The sequence below is a fragment of the Geotrypetes seraphini genome, chromosome 16 (assembly GCF_902459505.1).
Source record: "Geotrypetes seraphini chromosome 16, aGeoSer1.1, whole genome shotgun sequence".
Lineage (NCBI taxonomy): Eukaryota > Metazoa > Chordata > Amphibia > Gymnophiona > Dermophiidae > Geotrypetes > Geotrypetes seraphini.
In genome coordinates this window covers 36,879,715-36,899,078 of record NC_047099.1, presented here as the reverse complement: position 1 = coordinate 36,899,078, position 19,364 = coordinate 36,879,715, and the positions used below count along the sequence as shown (strand labels likewise).

General features: G+C 44.1%; 1 protein-coding gene across 1 annotated transcript in view; it reads right to left on the bottom strand.

Annotated features, from left to right (window-relative positions):
- Window positions 1-18,071, bottom strand: part of EFNA3 (ephrin A3) — a 127,443-nt gene extending 109,372 nt beyond the window's left edge. The window contains exon 1 of the mRNA XM_033923436.1: window positions 17,903-18,071. Within this exon, the coding sequence (XP_033779327.1) occupies window positions 17,903-17,937 (35 nt within the window). The 5' untranslated portion in view covers window positions 17,938-18,071. The remainder of the gene's footprint in view (window positions 1-17,902) is intronic.
- Window positions 18,072-19,364: the final 1,293 nt, after the last annotated feature.

Genomic DNA, 19,364 nt, shown 5'->3' with positions numbered 1-19,364 from the left:
GGGCAGTTTAGCGCGGCAATGTCGGGACATACAATTACGTAATTGCATGTTCAGAAAAAGGCCAGGCGTTTGAAACCTGAAATAGCCAACTTAGAAACAGATTTGCAAAGGTCACAAAGTAGTAGTTAGTAATGCACTGAGCCTGCAGATAGCAGGGATAAAAACCTCCATCCAGAATGTGATCGGTTGTAGCACAAAGCACACATGCGGATCACAAATACGTATAATTTATAGGCTTTAAATTTGACAGCGCTTTGCGGGATTTTCTCACTGTAAAGCAAGTAACTGCAAATGAAATGTCATACGTCATATAAGCATATCCGTCGATGCCATAGGTAGAGGGGGAGGGGAGAAGAACTACCAGCAAACTATGGAAATGCAAATGTGTTTTTTTACACTGCTTTTGCCCCCATATTGTTTTGGAACCTCCACCTCACGCAATTGGGAGTCCAAGAGATGCTGGCATATACTTTTACCTTGTTTCTCCAAAAATAAACCCTAGCATGATTTTTAAAGATGCTCCTAATATAAGTCCTACCCCAAAAATAAGCCCTAGTTAAGATCAACCCCCCCCCCCCCCGAAGCCCCCCCGAATGTCCCCGATGCTCCCTGAATCCATCCCTGTCACTAGTGCTGCCTGATTTGCTGGGAAAAAAAATCAGACTCATCAATTCATCAACCCCCACCCCTGCTGCTTTAGGAGGCCTCGGAGCGAAGGTATGTCAGTCTCATGGTGGGAGAGTCGGTGGGGTTCTGCTGCATAGGGGGATGGGAGGGAGGGGAGGAATGATGCTGCAAATGGGGGGGGGGGGAGAAAGGAAAGAGGAAGAATTGGGGTGGAGGAGAGGAAGGGAGAGATGATTGTTGTACAGGAAGAAAACAAGACATCCCCAAAATAAGCCCTAGTGGGTTTTTTTGGGGCCCAGAATTAATATGACACTGTCTTATTTTCGGGAAAACACAGTAACACATGCCCATGAGACATGCCTATAAGACATGCACCTTAAACACGTGCATATATGGCACCTCCCATTAAGTATGATAAATGTATCTTCATTTATCATACTTTCTACAGCCCAGACCTACTGGTGTATACTTTTGACACATGTGCATGAGACGCATCTTTAACACACGTGTCCGAAATGTGCTTTTGACACATTACTGGCAGCTCCAGAACTGCCGGCTATTTTGGAGCTTTACAGGTTCACGCTTCATTTTGTGCATCACCAGGTCATATTTGAGCATCGCCCGGAGTGATTATTTTAATATTAATGACCTCGTTGTACTACATTTACATAGTATTATCAGAAAAGACCACAAAGAGCCATTATTTGCATCGGGAGCTAAAATACTTTGACACTAAATCGGTTTGAACTGGTTTAGCCTCAATCTTTAAAGGCATACGTGAGGAGGCGAGGGTGACAAGGGAGCTGGAGCCCCTGATTCTGCTGGAGCCGAACTAGGTCAGCATACCACTGGCACCTCGGCCGATCAGGTGTGACCAGGATCACAGGACCTCTATGGGCTGCTAGCCGTCGCAACAGATGCCCTATCATGGGCCATGGAGGGAAGACATATAGGAGACCTTCCCATGGCCAGGGCTGAACCAGAGTGTCCAGGCTTTCACTGCTGGCCTCGCAATGTAGACTGAAGAACCGATCAGCTTTCTTGTTGGCCGCAGTTGCCATGAGGTCAAACATGGGATACCCTCACTGGGCCATTATGTAATTGAATGCCCTTTGAGATAGGAACCACTCTCTGGGGTCCAGAGACTGATGACTAAGAAAATCCACCTGAACATTGTCCATTCTGGCTACGTGCACTGTTGACAGTGTCCATAGGAAGAGCAGCTGAGCCTCCACGCTCAGTGAGGCACTCCTAGTGCCTCCTGCTGGTTGACGTAAGCCACTGCCGTGGCATTGTCCAAGAAGACTCGGATGGCTCGATGACGGAGATGACCTTCAAAAAGGAAGAGAGCCAGCCTAATCGCCCGAAGTTCCAGGCGATTGATCGACCATTTGCACTCTGAAGGACCCCAATGGCCCTGAACAGGGATGGTCATACACACTGCCACCCCCCAACCTTTGAGGCTCAAATCTGTAGTCAATCACCCTCTCCGAAATCCAGAGAGAAGGACCCCTGGAGAGTGAGAGAGGTCACAATCAACAGGCAAGACTGTTCTGTGCCACTGTCATCCAGGGCAGGAGTTCATGTAACGGGTTCCGTTGCGAACTCGAGTGTGAAATCAGAGCATCCTGCAGCAGACACAAATGGGCTCTGGCCCAAGAAACCACATCGATCGTCGCAACCATGGACCCCAGGCTATTGGGACCGGAGTGGCCAGAAGGTCTCTGATAACTTGTCAGAGCTTCTCCTGACAGGACACTGGCAGGAACACTTTGTTATGTCCTGTGTGAAAGCGAACTCCCAGGTACTCCAAATCCTGTCGGCTCAAGGTGACTCTTCCTGAAGTTGATCACCCAACCCAGCACAGCCTGACATCCCTTGAACTCTGAGGGGGCATTTGTGCAGTTATAAAATTACCCCTAACTATAATCTGTGTGTGTGCTGGGTGGAGATCTCAGTCCTGGAATGGTATATGGGGTGCAAGGCAAGAGTAAGGCGCACTGATGTGGGTGTGTTTGGGAGGGGGGGGGGCGAGGGAATCTCAGGACAGGAATAGAAGGAGGTTCTGCCAAGAAGGAGTGAGGTACTGTGACTAAACTGTATTGGAAACAGTGCAAAGTAGCTTATATATTGCTGACCCTAGACAGTTACATTGTCTTTCACTTTATAAGCAGCCAAAAATGTAAAAATTCCTGAGCCATGAATGGAAGAATGGCTATTAGCGCTCCTTCCCCCCTCCTCTTCTCTCACTACAGGAAAACAAAAGGGATTATGGAAAGTAGAATAGGGGTCAGGAAGATTCTGTAAAAGACTCTCTGTGACAGAAAAGACTGAGGAAAGCGCTACAGCTGCCAGGAGAGGGGGAAAATAAATGAAAATCTACATCTGAATGGTAGAGTTATGTCACATCACAAGTGAGACCACAAAATAAAAAGCTCTTATCTGAAAGGGAGGGACTGTGACTCCAAGGGCTTCCTCCAAGGCTAAAGCCAGCCTTACACTGTGGCTGCAAATCAAAGACTTTTCTCTCCCTGCCTGTTCTATACAATCCTTTCAAGAATAAAAGACTGAATTTATCCTAACCCAGCTACACATCTCTGCTCTTCAACTCCCTCCTCCCCCCCCCCCTGTAGATTCTGAGTGGCAGAAAGTCAGTGGAGTGGTGCTGCTCTTGGCTCACTTACCCAAAACAGCATTAAAGACTTCAAACATGTCCAGGCATGAAAAAAGAACCCTTCATCTCCTCTTAACCTGCCCCTAGAGCAGCAAGGCTGAAAATGTGGAAAACACATTAAGAATGCATAACCCAGTGAAACATACAAAGCCAAAGTGAGACCGCCGTGGATCTCTGCCCTCTGTCACAAGGGGAGGGGTAGCAGAAAACAAATCCAAGACTGGGTCTCGGGGCAATCTGAGAATTTCTGGCCCTGTTTGTATGGGAGAGAGGCAGAGTTACATATTTGGTACCAGGTGGCAGTTAAAAGCCCACCTCTTTGAGACTGCTTTCAACTCCTACCTCCTCTCACCTTGAGTTCTGCATCCTTAACCCTATATAAGTGATAAATAGTAGTAGTAGTAATCTTCAAGGTCTCTCTATGCCAGAGAGGGTGTGTGATACCTGGCAGAGGGGACTGGGGTAGGGTTCCCAGACTTCTGGATTTCCCTGGACGTGTCTTCCTTTTGAGGACTTATCCGGGGGTCCAGATGGCTTTTCAAAACCCAATACTTTGTCCGGGTTTTGAAAAGCCTCCTCAAATCGCATCGGGCAGGGAGGAAGCCCGCGGATGCTACGCAATGACGTCATGCACGGACTTCCTTCCTGCCCAAGAGCGGCGGGGGGGGGGGGGGACTGGGGGGTCCAGATTTTCTGATTGAAAAATCTGGCAACCTTAGACTGGGCCATAGAAACAGAGAAAATGATGGCAGATAAAGGCCATATGGCCCCTCCATATCATCCCCCTAAGAGATCCCACCTGCTTGTCCCGTGCTTTCTTGAATTCAGATACAATCCTCATCACCTCCTCAACTAGAAGGTTCTTCCCTGCACCCATCACCCTTTCCATAAAGAAGTTTGGGTCCCCTTTTAACTTCATCTTATGCCCTCTCATACCAGAGTTTGTTTTTAGATCCTGTCTTGTGAGCAATGACTTTGGAAACAACATGCGTGCTACTGGGCCTGGGAAAGATAGCAAGGGTGGCTAAATGGCAAAGAAATAACAGAGGAGTAGGCGGGAGGAATAAAGACAGCTTCTTCTGTGAATGACACCTGAGTACTAACAGAGATAGACACAGCTGGTGATGATTTTCGGCCAGGTCATACCAGATCTGTGACCCATAGTCTTTTTGAATTTGTTTCCTGGTGGCGAAGGTGCAATCCACACCCTTTCATTGGCTTCATCTAGTATCCTATTTTGCTGCTTTAGAAATTACCACCTAGTACAGCAGCTTTTGTTGCTATATTCAGAACAGAATTGGGATAATCAGGGAGGCAGCACTAGAATTATTAAAAGGCATTTTGAGTTTCTTGCATTTTCTTGCCAAGCAATGAAATATCTTCTATTATTAAAATACTGAGGAAAGAGAAAAGTGTTGCTTCCTTCCCCTCCCCTACCACTTCTAGTGATTTGTTGTGCCAAATCAGCTTTTCCATCCAGCTGTTTCCAGATCAATGCAGTTTTGTTAAGATGTCTTTCTGTGGCTCTGGGGTACCAATCCATCATCTAGAAGAGAGGTTAGAGGAATTATTAGCTGACTGGCAGCAGAAGCTGGGTGAGACTGGAGTATAATTCCCTGACATGCAATAGGGAAGTGATGGAAGTCTCTGGAAAGTGGTAGGGAGAGAAGGCAGCTGTCCATGTCAGACCAGTCACAACTATGGCTTAGTCTGAGAAACTATTTATCTGGTATCAGAACACCTTGTCCCTTGACGATTTTTGTTCAAGGTTGGCACCCAGGCTTAAGTGAATAACCAAGGGAAGACTTAACCTTACCTCTCTGACCTGGAGCGCTATCTAATAAAAATATTTTCAATATCTATACTGTAGCAATTTGGGGAATGAGGTTCATGAAATAGAATTTCATAATTATTTATTTGAATTTGGTTCTGATTGACCTAAGGCATCCCTCCTGCCGGAGGTTGTCAGGGATCACCAGTGGCGAGAGGGAGTGGATATCCCTCCTGCTGGGGTGTCGGGGGGGGGGGGGTTGTTGGGAGGGGTCTTTTTTATTTGCTGGGGGGGGGAGTCTGAGCTGTTAGTGCCTGAGCCAATCAGTGTTCAGGCACTGACTGGAAAGTAAGGGTACATCAGACCCTGTTGGAAAACTTTGCCTGTAAATGTGGCATAACGAGGTTGGGGAATCACCCAGAGTGGTCCTTTAAATATTTTTGAGTCCATTTTACTACTATTTTAATATTAATGACCTTGTTGTACTACATTTGCATGGCAGAGTCAGAGACTGCTAGGAAGCTCGGAAAAGGCAGTTCTGATAAGTGGCCGGTAAAATACTGGCAGGCTAAACTGGCTGGAACCGATTTAGCGACTATTGTTAAGGGCACAGTAAGTTTTGAGAATCTTTGTCTTTCAAGGTTAACCAAAACCAGGCCTGGCTTCAAGGATTAGAATCTCAGAAAGACCAAGGTAAAAGTTGTCCTTCCTGCACTAAGCTCCTGCTTACAAATCTGTGGTGAAGGTAAATGCTGAAGATCTGCTCTTTTCTTCCATGGGCCTCTCTGGTCTGCATGTGCTCAGAGCTTTTATCTAGTTGCCTGCTCTGTACTATAGAAGTTAAAAAGTAGCTCTGGGAGGGAGTATAGTAACTTCTAATACACTCCATCATAGTAACTGTACTCTGCCTGCTAGCTAGTGCAGGCTATATATACAATAAGTAGGCGAATGACTTGTTTTCCTTTGAGGGTGCTCATCCCTTTTGAGGATTCAGTTCTTACATGTTCTGGGCTGCCACAGCAACAGGGAAAGGTAGCTCTGTTCTTTGCTATATTCTGCCCAGAAAAAAGCACATATGTTATGAAAAAATGTTTGAGGGCAGAGGGGACACTAGACACAGTCCAGTCTTCTCTCTAACAGGGACAATGTGTCAACCCTTGGAATAAGTCTATGATTGTAATCTTTTTTGTTTATTTTGGGTCCCGGGTTCAGGCCTCCGAGGCAGTAGGATGTAAGATGAGATAAGAGCTAAGTGGTACATAAAAAGTATATTTTATAGGAATAGTCTTTTACAAATAGGAAGTACAAGTTGGATTTAGAGCTGCTGTTTATGTCCTGCCTGAATGAATGGTAGATGTATAGGTGCGAAGGAGCAAAAACGAAGAATGAGCAAGAGAGAGATCAAGGTGCTGCAGCCCAATGGGGCTCATTTTCAAAACACTTACAAAGTTGCATAGGTTACTATGGAACTTTGTAAGTCTAAGTGCTTCCGTCTTTATAGATTTGAGTAACTTGCAGTATCTTCCTCTGTCATAATTTGGTATCTGTTTGAAACAATGGCTCTGGTAGCTGGAGCTATTCTGTGTCTGAATTCCTTAAGCACCTGTCCTTATCACATCTGATTTGCAGGATACGCTCCAGTACTATGTAAATGTACTTTGTTAATCTCAAGTACTGGTCTTTTAGGAGTCATTTAATGGCATTCTAAGGTCTGTTATTAGACTGAATGGCCCGTTCAGTTTATCTGCATTAACATTCCCAGGGTCAGATTTCATATAATATCTCAGAATCCTTTGCTTGCACTCTAGACACAGCACACAGAAATGTAATGCTGACAATGATGACACCAAGGGATATGGCAATTTGGCAGAATAATCACCTTGCAGACAGTTGCTAGATGCACTTTGGTGTTAGCCTACATTGTAACAGAGCATCCATCAGGCTCTACTTATACCTGGTAACTCTAGTTTGGGAAATATTTTGCTTGAGCAGGTCTTCCCTTCATGTACTCAGGAGAGGAGACCCTGCCTGGAATGTTTTTTGCTTTTTTTTTTTTCATCTGACTGCTTGGTTTCCTTCTTGCTGATCATTTTCTCCTTTGCAGGAAACTTGCTTTTTTTTTTTTTTTTGGGGGGGGGGGTTAATAAGAAAGGATTTTATTAACCTTGAAATTGTTTGCATAGGGTTCCATTTCTAGAAGCAGGGGAAAATTGTTTCCCGCTTCCAAGAGAAAATAGAAATCTGCCTCCTCAGAGGAGAAACTTGAAGCATTAGACAGCAGAAATCCTGGGACAGGTTTCTTTGTGTGAACCCCCCCTGTATGTCAGTTCTGATCCTAGGTCTGCCTCCTTCCTCCGTGTGCTCCAGGGCAAGATGACAAGCTCCTGTCCTGGGATGTAGTTGTTCTGACCTCCTCGCATCTCTCTGAAGCCCAGCAGCAGTATGAGACTCCTATTCATGCTCTAGACTTGTTCAGAACAAATACTACTTGACCTTGTGACTGGAGACTAACAATCAAACATGTTTAATATTTAACTTAATCAATGCCTTAAGCCAGTGATTTTGATTATATATGCTACGGAGTATTTGAAGCTCATAGTGGGTGTGGAAGAGCCAGTACAACATGCTAAGTAGTGCTTTACTCATGCTTTTATAAGGAATAAACTCACAATCAAAGTGTGTTACAACTAGGGCTACCAGACGTCCGGATTTCCCCGGACATGTTTGGGGGTCCGGACGGCTTTTCAAAACCTGCCACTTTGTCCAGCAGCGACATCAGGATGGCGCGGATGCAATGCAGTGACATCATGCGTGCATCATCATCGCGTCACACAGGCGCATGCACAGATGCCCTCCTGACAAGTGATCAGGTTGAGGGGAGGGGGGGCTAGGGGCAGAATTGGGCGTGACTCGGGCAGAATCGGGGAGGCCTCGGGACGGGGCCATGGGTCCAGATTTTTGTTCCCAGAAATCTGGTAACCCTAGTTACAACATAAGAACATAAGAACTGCCGCTGCTGGGTCAGACCAGTGGTCCATCGTGCCCAGCAGTCCACTTATGCGGCAGCCCTTAGGTCAAAGACCAGCATCCTAACTGAGACCAGCCCTACCTGTGTATGTTCTGGTTCAGCAAGAACTTGTCTAACTTTGTCTTGAATCCCTGGAGGGTGTTTTCCCCTATGACAGACTCCGGAAGAGCGTTCCAGTTTTCCACCACTCTCTGGGTGAAGAAGAACTTTCTTACGTTTGTACGGAATCTATCCCCTTTCAACTTTAGAGAGTGCCCTCTCATTCTCCCTACCTTGGAGAGGGTGAACAACCTGTCTTTATCTACTAAGTCTATTCCCTTCAGTATCTTGAATGTTTCAATCATGTCCCCTCTCAGTCTCTTCTTTTCAAGGGAGAAGAGGCCCAGTTTCTCTAATCTCTCACCATACGGCAACTCCTTCAGCCCCTTAACCATTTTAGTTGCTCTTCTCTGGACTCTTTCGAGTAGTACCGTGTCCTTCTTCATGTACGGTGACCAGTGCTGGATGCAGTATTCCAGGTGAGAGCGTATCATGGCCCGGTACAGCGGCATGATAACCTTCTCCAATCTGTTTGTGATCCCCTTCTTAATCATTCGCAGCATTCTGTTCGCCCTTTTTGCCGCCGCCACGCATTGCATGGATGGCTTTATCAACTCGTCGATCAGTATTCCCAAGTCTCTTTCCTGGGGGTCTCTCCAAGTGTCACCTCAGACATCCAGTATTCATGTATAAGGTTTTTGCTACCGACATGCATCACCTTACACTTATCTATGTTGAACCTCATTTGCCATGTCGTGGCCCATTTCTCGAGCGTGTTTATGTCACGTTGCAGGTCCCACACCAACAATGTAAATGAAAATTTTCATAAAATAAACAGATAAGATAGAAAAATTCTTACTAGTGTTACCCTCTCCCCCTCCACTATAACCAATAAGATCACCACATCAAGCAATTCATACACCTGAGCTGACGCACACCCTGGTATATCCACATTCTGAAACTAGGCCTCATTTTTCCATCCGCCCTGCAGGGTCTAATTAAATGAAACTTATGACACTGCCTTTCCTTCTTGTTGTACCTGTGTTATCATTATTAATTCTGCCAGGCTTTCTGAAATGAAACGTAGGCTGCAGATTTACCTCAGCTTTCTTCGCTCTCCAAAACAAAAGAACAATGGACAATGCCCTTCATCTTTCTCAGCAGCAGTTTTTGGTGTTTTTTTTTCCCTCTGGGTAAAGTTCTGAATCTTAGGTAAGCTTAGTCAGAGTAGAAAATTACTAGGTTGATTTGTTAATTAATGTCTCAATAATATTAGTTGGCTCTTAATTGGTACAGATTTAATAGTGTGGAATAGCAGGGGAGGATTAAGAATGCACACAGCCAACTTCCCAGTCTGCTCTTCCAGGGTAACAGAAAAAGTGGGTGCCTGCATTGCACTACTGGTTCTCAGTTGGTAAGAGGCTCTGGCAAAGGAAACCAGTCTCTTGTAACACTTTTCTGAATTAGGAGACTCGAGGCTCTCTCTTTAACAGATGATCCTTGTTTGCTGGGGACAAAAATCAGCCTGTTGACGCTAAGTACCGCTCAGTCCCTGTGTGACAAATCCCAACTATCACTCAGGCTCAGACTGGCACATGAGACAAAGGAAAATCAACAATCAAGAGACAAATTTTTCTAATACACTAGAAAAATCCCATATGGTGAAGAATTGTAGTAACTAGCTGATCTTCTAAAGCCTTCCTTGACCAAGGCCGCAATGTTCTAAACTTACTGTGCTTTTAATGATCGACACTAAACCAGTTCTAACCGATTTAGTGTCGAAGTAGTTTAACTTGCGATATGCATAATGTCTCTGTGCGGTCTTTTCCGCTCTTCGTAGCATCCTCCGATAATACTATGCAAATGTAGTATGCAGTAATAAAACTTCCAGGATATGGAATCACATCACTTAACCTCAAAGAACCAGTGCATCAAAACTTTTTAATAAATCTTTGGCTTGGTTACAATAATATATTTGCTCTGTTTATCTCTCTGTTTTACTCCTAATGCCCGCAGCAGTAGAGACATGACCATGTCAAATTTTATATATATTTTATTGTCTCTTATTTTGACTGCTGATATTACTTTAGTTTGTCCCCTGATTTTTGTAAAACCTTGCCTTTTTGGACCTCATTGGCAAGTTTCTCTTCATATTATTTCTTAGCTTTCTTTCTCAATGCTTTACATCTAACTTGCCAGTGCTTGTATCTCTTCTTATTTTCTTTATTTGGTTCCTTTTTCCAGTCTTTAAAGGATGCTTTATGGGCTCTAATAGCCTCTTTCACTTCACTTTTTAACCATGCCAGCTTTCATTTTCTCTTCTTTTCACCTTTGTTAATACGTGTCTTGGCTTCCACCATAGTATTTTAAAATAATATCCACACCTGGTTTACAATCCTTTTCTTTGCCATCAATCCTTTTAGCTTCTTTTTAACTATTTTTCTCATTTTATTGTAGACAACCTTTCAAAAATTAAATGCCATTACAGTAGATTTCTCTAGCAAAGTCACTCCAAATATCAGCTCAAATTTGATCATGTTATAATCACTGTTTCCAAGCAGACCCAGCATACTATGCCCTGAATTCCACTAAGGACCAAATCTAAAATAGCTCTACTTCTTGTTGGTTCCTGAATCAAAGTAGCAGTCATTTATGACAGCTAGGAATTTTACCTCCCTAGCACTCCTTGATGTAACATTTATCCAATTAATGTCAGGGTAATTAGTGCTGATATTTACGACAGAAGGAGTAATTCTGAATTTTTAAATTGGATTCATTACACCCCAAAGGGCTGAATGTGCACATTGAATGGTCAGTGGTTTTTTTTCATTTTGAACAGCTGATTGGCCGAAGTGAAATGTGAATGTGATGACGTTGCATTGATCGTGGTAACACTACAGTTTGTGAAGCATTCTCTTATTGTTTACCAGCACCATTTTTATCAAATTTGTATGGAGAAATTCTGGGAAGTTTTAAGTTTTGTTGGACATTGATGGACCCCTGCTGCAGCTGGTTTGGCGAAATGGGGAATCCCTGTTGGGTCACAGTTGGAACGACTGTTCTAGTTGGGTGATCGAAGAGGAATGTGTGACGAGCTGTAACCTGTGAACATTGCTATCATTGGTCAAGCCATCTTCACATCTTACAGGCTGGTGGACCTCTATGGGCTTGTCATCATGTGACCAGGCCAAGTAGTATTACCCATCACATATCCACCCCAGGCACCTTTGCTCTCTTCTGGACTCTGTTAAAACACAACATACAGGGTTAAACATACACCCTACATTCCATTAAAATCATCAACCAGGTCTTCCAAGCCTGAGCCACTTCCTCAACTCCAGGCATAGGTTCCCACAGGTCCTCTCACCACTGGGTTTCATAACAGGGCCCGATCTCTCTCTCAGATCATTCTGCCAGTGTATAGGTCCCTGTAGTTTCCAGTTCTTCACTACACCAGTCCCCCAAGTCAGGTCAGGCTGGCCTTAACCCAGGCCCCCTGTCAGCAGTGACCTTAAGGACTTACTGGGAGTTAGGCCAGCATTCCTCCTCACAAGTGTCACCCAGCTCCTAAGTAGCTCCTCACCTTCTGAGCTCTCTGTGCTGGGAGCTGTTATTTTCAGCACCACAATCCACTCAGGGTGAGTGGACAGCTCCCAGCAGCACTTGCAGCTCTTATACAAATTATCTAGGCTCTCTCACTGCTCCAGCACAGAGGCTCCCTCTGGTGAAATTCCAGTGACAGGGAACATCATCCTGTCATAGGGCTATATTGGCCTTCTGCACATCTAGTCCTTATCCTATTCTTTCCCGTCATCTGCTATGAGGACCACACACATTCGGGGAAAGAATCAGGTGCCCTCAGTGTGTGATGTGAGCAGTGCAGCCTTCTTTCCATCTCTGCCCTAATCACTCCCTAGTCTATCAGTAGGTAGGCAAATGATCATGTTTGTTTTGGCTCAAGCCCTGGGCACCAGAGGATATCAGAATATTCTTTCACAGTGTTGGCTTTGAGCTATGGCCAGTGTTCAAGTGTGCTTTCAACTAACTCCTCTCATCTTGGGTTCTGCATCCCCAACCCTATATGTCATGTTTGTCTGTCCAAGTTAGATTGCAAGCTCTTTTGAGCATGGACCGTCTATTAAGTGTCAAAATGTACAGTGCTGTGGATGTTTTCAGTGCTATATAAGTAATAAATAGTAGTAGTAGTAGTAGTAATATTATAGATGGTGACAGGCTGGGCTGGTGACTGGGATGTATTCTTAGCAGTGTGGATAGAATAACCGGAAAGACTAGATGAGCTAGATGGTCTTTTTCTGCCATCATTTATTATGTTACTGTTTGTTTATGGTGTCTTGGCAGACAGGCTAAGAACTGAAGAAGTCAGTAGATAAAACCATTTAGAGAAATCAGAGAGGGAACAAGAGGCAGAGAGTCAGAGCGATACAATGGATGTGTAGAGGTGATAGAAACCGGGGATGAGTACACGGATGGGTAAATGAATGAATAATAGATGGATGGACAGATAAATGCAGTAGGCTGCAAGATGGAGAATACATAAGTGGAAAGGAGACAGGTAGAGAAAGCGTGCAGTGATAGAATGTGATAGAATTCTGCATGGATTTGTTATTTGAAAATGAATCATTCTTGAACCATCTTACTGGTGGTCTACTTCCCTTTCTCTGTACAAATCATATCTCTGAGAAGAAAGCTGCTTTCTCTGCATATTCTCCAGACACAGAAAGAGGGGGGTGAATGGTGCAGTCCCCCGGGTGATGGTGGGCTCTGCAGCCCAACTGGCAACTTTTGCTTCAGCCAAGGAATGGGTGAAGAAACAGAAGTGGTTTCTGGATGACAGCTGGCTGGTGGCCTTGGCAGGAGGTATGATAAGCAGTGCCATTTGATGTTGTCAGCACAAAACTCTGTAACCAACCAGGATTTCAGGAGTGTGCACAGCAAGCACTGATGTTCACCCTCTGCTCAGGAAAACTGTTGCTGGACCATCATTGGTCGCAGCCCTGTTTGGCACTGTGGTCTTGTGGCTTATTGTGTAGCTGAGGCCTCCATGTGAGAGCACAGCCACAGGAACTCCAGAGAGCACACAGGTGAAACAGACACAGAAAGGTGTATACCGGTATAGTTTGCCTATTTCTTTGTTGGAGGGGACAAGGGATAGAGAGGTCATATTGGAGGGGGAGTAGAACATCAGCCCTTGGGAGTGTTTGATAGGGTACCACCCTCCTCAGATCCTTCTCAAACTACGTCTACACAGAAGTAGCAGGAGCCCAGGTCTATAACACACCTGATTGCCTTCTAGTGACCGGGACTAATAGATATAGCAAAGATACTTACCTGTAGCAGGTGTTCTCTGAGGACAGCAGGCGTATATTCTTTTGTGGGTGATATCATCCACAGAACCTGCCAAGTTCACTGTAACTTTAAATCTTTAGGCAGTGTCCATACTGCACACATGCTGGTGACTTCCTGCCCGACATCAGTTCGGTGACAAAGCTAAGAAGCCAACTAGGGAAGGTGGGCAGGTTGTGAGAATATATGCCTGCTGTCCTCTGAGAACACCTGGGTCTCGGCTCTGGTCCTAACAAATAAAAATATATTTTGTGTGTTCCTTCCCAGTTTCTGGGATAAAGCAAATGGCAGGTACAGTGGTCAGATAAGAGACTAGGCACTAGTGAAGCTAGGACGCATAGGGAATACAGAATAACCCACTAGTACATGAATCACTTGGGAGTAAATACATGATTCCCTATAGGCTGTTAAATCCAGCCTCCTACAATGGAACTAATACAGTTTCTCAGGCGAATGCCCAGCACCATCAGGTGGGAGTAGCCCAGCACAGTCAATGTACGAGAGGTTTCTCTTGTGCAGCAGGAGCTCTGAAGCGATGCATTACACCTGGAGTGATGCCCAGCACAAACAGTATAGAAAAGGTTTCTCTCAGGCAGCAAGGGCTCTGAAGAGATGCGCACAACACCTGGAGTGATGCCAGCACACTCGTAAGTGAGGTTTCCCTAGGACAGCAGGAGCTCTGGCAGAGACATTGGAATGGTTGCAACCTACAGCTTCAGGTCTCTGGCATCAGGACTCCGACTCAAGAGCCGCCTCAGTAATAGACCTCTGGAACCAAGCTTATGGAATAGCACTCGTTTGTGGTCTCAGGGCTTATTTTAGAAGATGAGGTGTTCTCACCACCTCCTGTTTCGACCTCTTGACCTGAGCATCTCCAGAAATATCTCCTTACCATAACTTCAGGGGGAATCCCAGGAACCTTGGTTCCTTGCTGGTAGCATCCATAGAGTTCAGGAACCACTGTGGCTAGGGGGAAGCGGGTCATCTTGCCCTTGGCACAGGCAGTGGGCAGGAGGATCATGATACAAAAACAAGTCCAAGTTTCATCAGCTCTGCAAGTAACAGACAAAACCCGCTAAGGAGAAGATGTAGGCCAAAGGTCATCACTGCTTTAGGCATAGTCTTTGAATTCTGCAGGAGATGTATTCAGCTCTGTGTAAAATCTATAAGCAGGGTTTTAACCCTTAAGTCTGTGCTGACCCTGATGCTCGACATTGAGTAGGGGTGCATGATCACGTCTTTGATCAACATTTGATGTATCCCCCAGGTTGGGCTGGGCTGAGGCAGGCATAGATGTCTTTAAAGCCAGTGTAGCCCTGAAAGCTCTTATTTGAGCATAGCCCAGATATTTTTTATTTATTAAAAAAAATTTCTATACCATTTACATACATAGTTTTAAAACAAAAACATGATAGAATAAAGATACAAACAAACCTTAAAAATCATGGCTACCAAATGATACCATAACTTTGCATAATAACAATCATGAGTAGTTCATCAGCTCTATCAGAGAAGAAAATTATTTCTAGAGAAAGGCATCTACAAATAACAGTGTCTTAAGTAATTTTCTACACAAACCCCTTTCATGATAACCAGAGAGTTCCATATCTTAACTCATGCGCAACAAAAAGTTTGGATTCACAGTCGTCTTCAGTAAAGCCAAATTCTCAGAACGCTATGATCTTTTGGTGTGTAACTAAGTATATTATTTTTAAACAATTCTGGAATGTTTCCATACAAGAATTCATGACAAATCATTACTGCTTTATACTTTACTTTGAAGGCAATTGGTAATCAATGCAATTTTTGGAGATGTGGCGAAATATGATCATATTTAGATAAACCCATTATCAATCTTGCTGCTGCATTTTGTATGACCTGCAGTGCTCTACATCTTGCTTTTGTTATTCCAAGATAAAGGGCATTGCAGTAATCAAGTCTTGATAAAACCATAGCCTGGACTATAGTACGGAAATCATATGGTATTAACATTGGTTTTAATCGGTGTAACAAATGCATTTGCGCAAAACAAACTTGTACGGTCTTAGTTACTTGCAACTTCATTGTTAGGCCAGAATCAAGCCTTACACCTAAGAAGGTCATGGACTCTCCTCCTGGAGAGTTGGTGTTTGCACTGGAAGAGATATCAGTGCGGAAGCAGTCTGCGGTGCATGTTGTCTGGGTGTGGGAGACCTCGATGTTGAGCCACAACTGGGAGGAAACAATCTGCAATGATGGAGAGTGACGTACAGTACAGTGCATTGATCGAGAGTGGACACCTGGAATGATGCCATGCCTAGAAGGGGAAGAATGTTTATGCTTCTTAGCTTTCTTGCATGCTACTCCCCTGATAGGTGAGACATGTCTTGCCTTTGAAGACAGCTCAATGCTCAACACTCTCTCTAGGCAGCATTGGTGCATGCAGTGTCGATACTGATTCAAGTGCTGATGCAGACTGTGCTTCGGGTCCTGAATCTCCCACCATGCTCAATGTCGATGCCAAACCAAAAAGTCTTTCACACTGATGTTGGGCTTTAAGACTCCGCTTTTGCATATGCAGACAGAGGTCATAGCAAATATCCTAATGGTCAGACATTGAACACACCAATTATGGTGGTCAGAGCATGAAATGGTCCGATTACACTGAGTATATTTCTTGAAGCTGCTTGGTACCCTCTTTAACATAAAGTCAAAAGACTTGATGGCCCAGGGAGCTTGAGTGAAAAGTGTACCAAAAACCATCAATGCTCCATGGGGCAAAAAAAGAGCAAGAGTGGCCTGAAGGCCAAAAAATCAAAAATGAAGAAAATTTAACCAAATTCTTAGGAATGACGACAAAATTAGAAAAATTAAGAATTACGAAGAAAACTACAATAAAATGAAACCAGGAAGGCACAAAGTTTGATGCGCTGAGGAGAAACCGAAGACACAGCTTCTTGGCTCTGCAGAAAATTAAGAACTGATGGTATTGTGAGCTGACTTAGAGTGAGAAGGCATTGGCTGGCACACAGTATGAGCACTGCCTAAAGATTTAAAGTGACAGCGCACTTGGCAGTGTCTGTACTGGATTCCATGGATGACGTCACCCATATGTGAGAATATTATGCCTGCTTCTTAGAGAATATATAAAGAAAGAGACTGAACACGTAATGAATGTACAGTTACCTCACGTGGAAGGGGACCTTGTGAGTTCATATAATGTATGTGCGATATCATCTGTATAAGGAACATCATGGTCTGATCCAGTGAACATGGAGGGTCATTAGCCAATCTTTTGCCAACATGACCAGTACAACCAAGCAACAATATCAAAACAGAGGATCCAACACAGAAAGGATTCCAAACATCTCAACAAAAATTTAAGATTGACTTGAAAACATTTCTCTTTTGTGACATATAAGTGGCTAGCACATAATTAGACTGGTTTTGTACTGGATCCACACAGTAGTCCTTGTGTGCGTCCCTTCTCTCTACTGTAGAAATTGTATCTTCCTCCCATTTTCCTAGCTTATTCTTTTCTTTCTCCCCCCCATGTTATTTTAGATTGTACACCACTTAGACATTTGTATCATCTCCCTAGCGTAGGTTGTTTATATTTCAGCCACGAACTTTGAAACCAACACTCTCTTCTTCCAGATTTGCTTTTCTGAAAATGGCTTCGCTGTAAAGGTTGAACAGGTAAGGTGACAACTCAGGATGGCCTCTATTAAGGGCTTTAGCGTTTTATCCGTTCTCTGCAATTCTCACACAGTGCAATCAGAGAGGTATAGCAATCTGGGCACTAACTCTTCCAAGGGAGAACCATCTGTCTCAGCTTGGATATTTTTGCTCTGAGCTTGGAGCCATTATTGAATCTCCTTTGCCCCTACTGTCCAAGATTCAACACCATCTTCCCCCTCCGTCCCCAATTCGCGCAGTCTGGACAGTATGTCTGCATTGATGTTTGAACGGCTCGGTTTATACTGCACTTCAAAATTGAAATCAGCCATCTTTTTGTCATCTTACCTGTTCAACCACTTAGGATATGTGCTGATATTTGGAAGTACATAAAAGTGTTGCTACATATCAACTGCTAGGCAGACACAAGTGATTTACATGAGTAGTAGCCTCCCCTGTCCATATTTACCATTTTGAATATCAACTGCTCTGTATTTTATTTTATTGAAACCTCTGTGTATCATAAAGGAAGGTTAAATGTTAAATAAATCAATAATAATAATAATAACTTTATTTTTGTATACCGCCATACCCCGAAGAGTTCTAGGCGGTTCACATTGGTTAGACAGAGATTACAAGTGGTTACATATCATATTGATCGTAGAGTTGCGAATAGCAAGGAGAGAAGAAGGGGGGAGGGAGGGAGACGGGGGAGGGGATAGGTACTCATTTTGAATTTTACCTCCAGTTAGTGAGCCGCTGCATGTGGTATGTCATGGCACTGAGATAGATTCAGAGACTTCGTCCAGGGTCAATGGTTGATCTGTTTTACCACAGGAACCCCATACCTGTAACTGAGAAGATGCAACCATGTTCATTCTACAGATGATGCCACTTGTATCTACCCTCCTGGCTGATGGTCCAGTTGGCATCTGTAAGGATTACTTGATTGCACCTGCTCTTCCTGTAGGACCAATGTAACTCAGCTTTGCATACTAGGGTTACCATAAGGCTTAAGAAAAAAGAGGACAAATTGAGACATCCGAGTTTTACTTCCCCTGAAGGCAATGGAAGTAAGGAGGACAGATCGAGACATCTGGGTTTTACTTCCCTCGAAGGCAATGGAAGTAAGGAGGACAGATCGAGACATCTGGGTTTTACTTCCCTTGAAGGCAATGGAAGTAAAACTGGATGTCTCACCTGTCCTCTTTTATCTGGAGCCATATGGTAACCCTATGCACATCTATCATTTAGACCAGGGGTGTCAACTTCCCTCCTCGAAAGCCACAATCCAGTCGGGTTTTCAGGATTTCCCCAATGAATAGGCATGAAAGCAGTGCATGCAAATAAATCTCATGCCTATTCATTGGGGAAATCCTGAAAACCCAACTGGATTGCGGCCCTCGAGGAGGGACTTTGACACCCCTGCTTTAGACCCGTTTCACCTGCTGAGACAAAATCTGGATTCATGGGTAAGAATGGCACAACTGCCTCTGGTCTCACTGGAGCTTGCAAGGCTCTCTTACCCTGTCCTAATTTTGATGCTTAAGCAGTAGTAACAGAACTATTTCCAGGGCTGTGCTCAGATGTATCTGGGAGCCTGAGGCTCAGTGACCAATTAGGTTGTCTAATAGGAAGGGTAATGCAAGTGAATTGAGTTTCTGATTGATTGTGGATGGTATTTGCTGGTGCTCAGCTGGGCTGAAAGCAACAGTTCTAAAAGTGGATCAGGCTTTAACAGGAAGCTTTCATCTATATGCTGCCCTAATACAGGAAATTTCACAAGAAAGCATGGATTTCTGCGCTTGCCCAGTGCTGCACTGATGGACAGATACCCCCAGAGCTGACTGTAAGTCCTTGAGACCCTATCAGAGGTTATTATCCCCACATTTAGGGAGAATATCTACACCTGGAACTCATGCCTTTTCTATTTTTATGTTTACATATCTAGTAATGACATAATGAAACCAATACAGAAGTACTAGCAAAGCAACAACTAGAAAATCATTTCAATCTGGATAACACACGATCCAAAGCTATTTTAGTGATAGCATATCAACTAGAACAGGGGTAGGCAATTCCGGTCCTCGAGAGCCGGAGCCAGGTCAGGTTTTCAGGATATCCACAATAAATATGCATGAGATAGATTTGCATTTCAAGCAGGCAGTGCATGCAAATCCATCTCGTATATATTCATTGTGGAT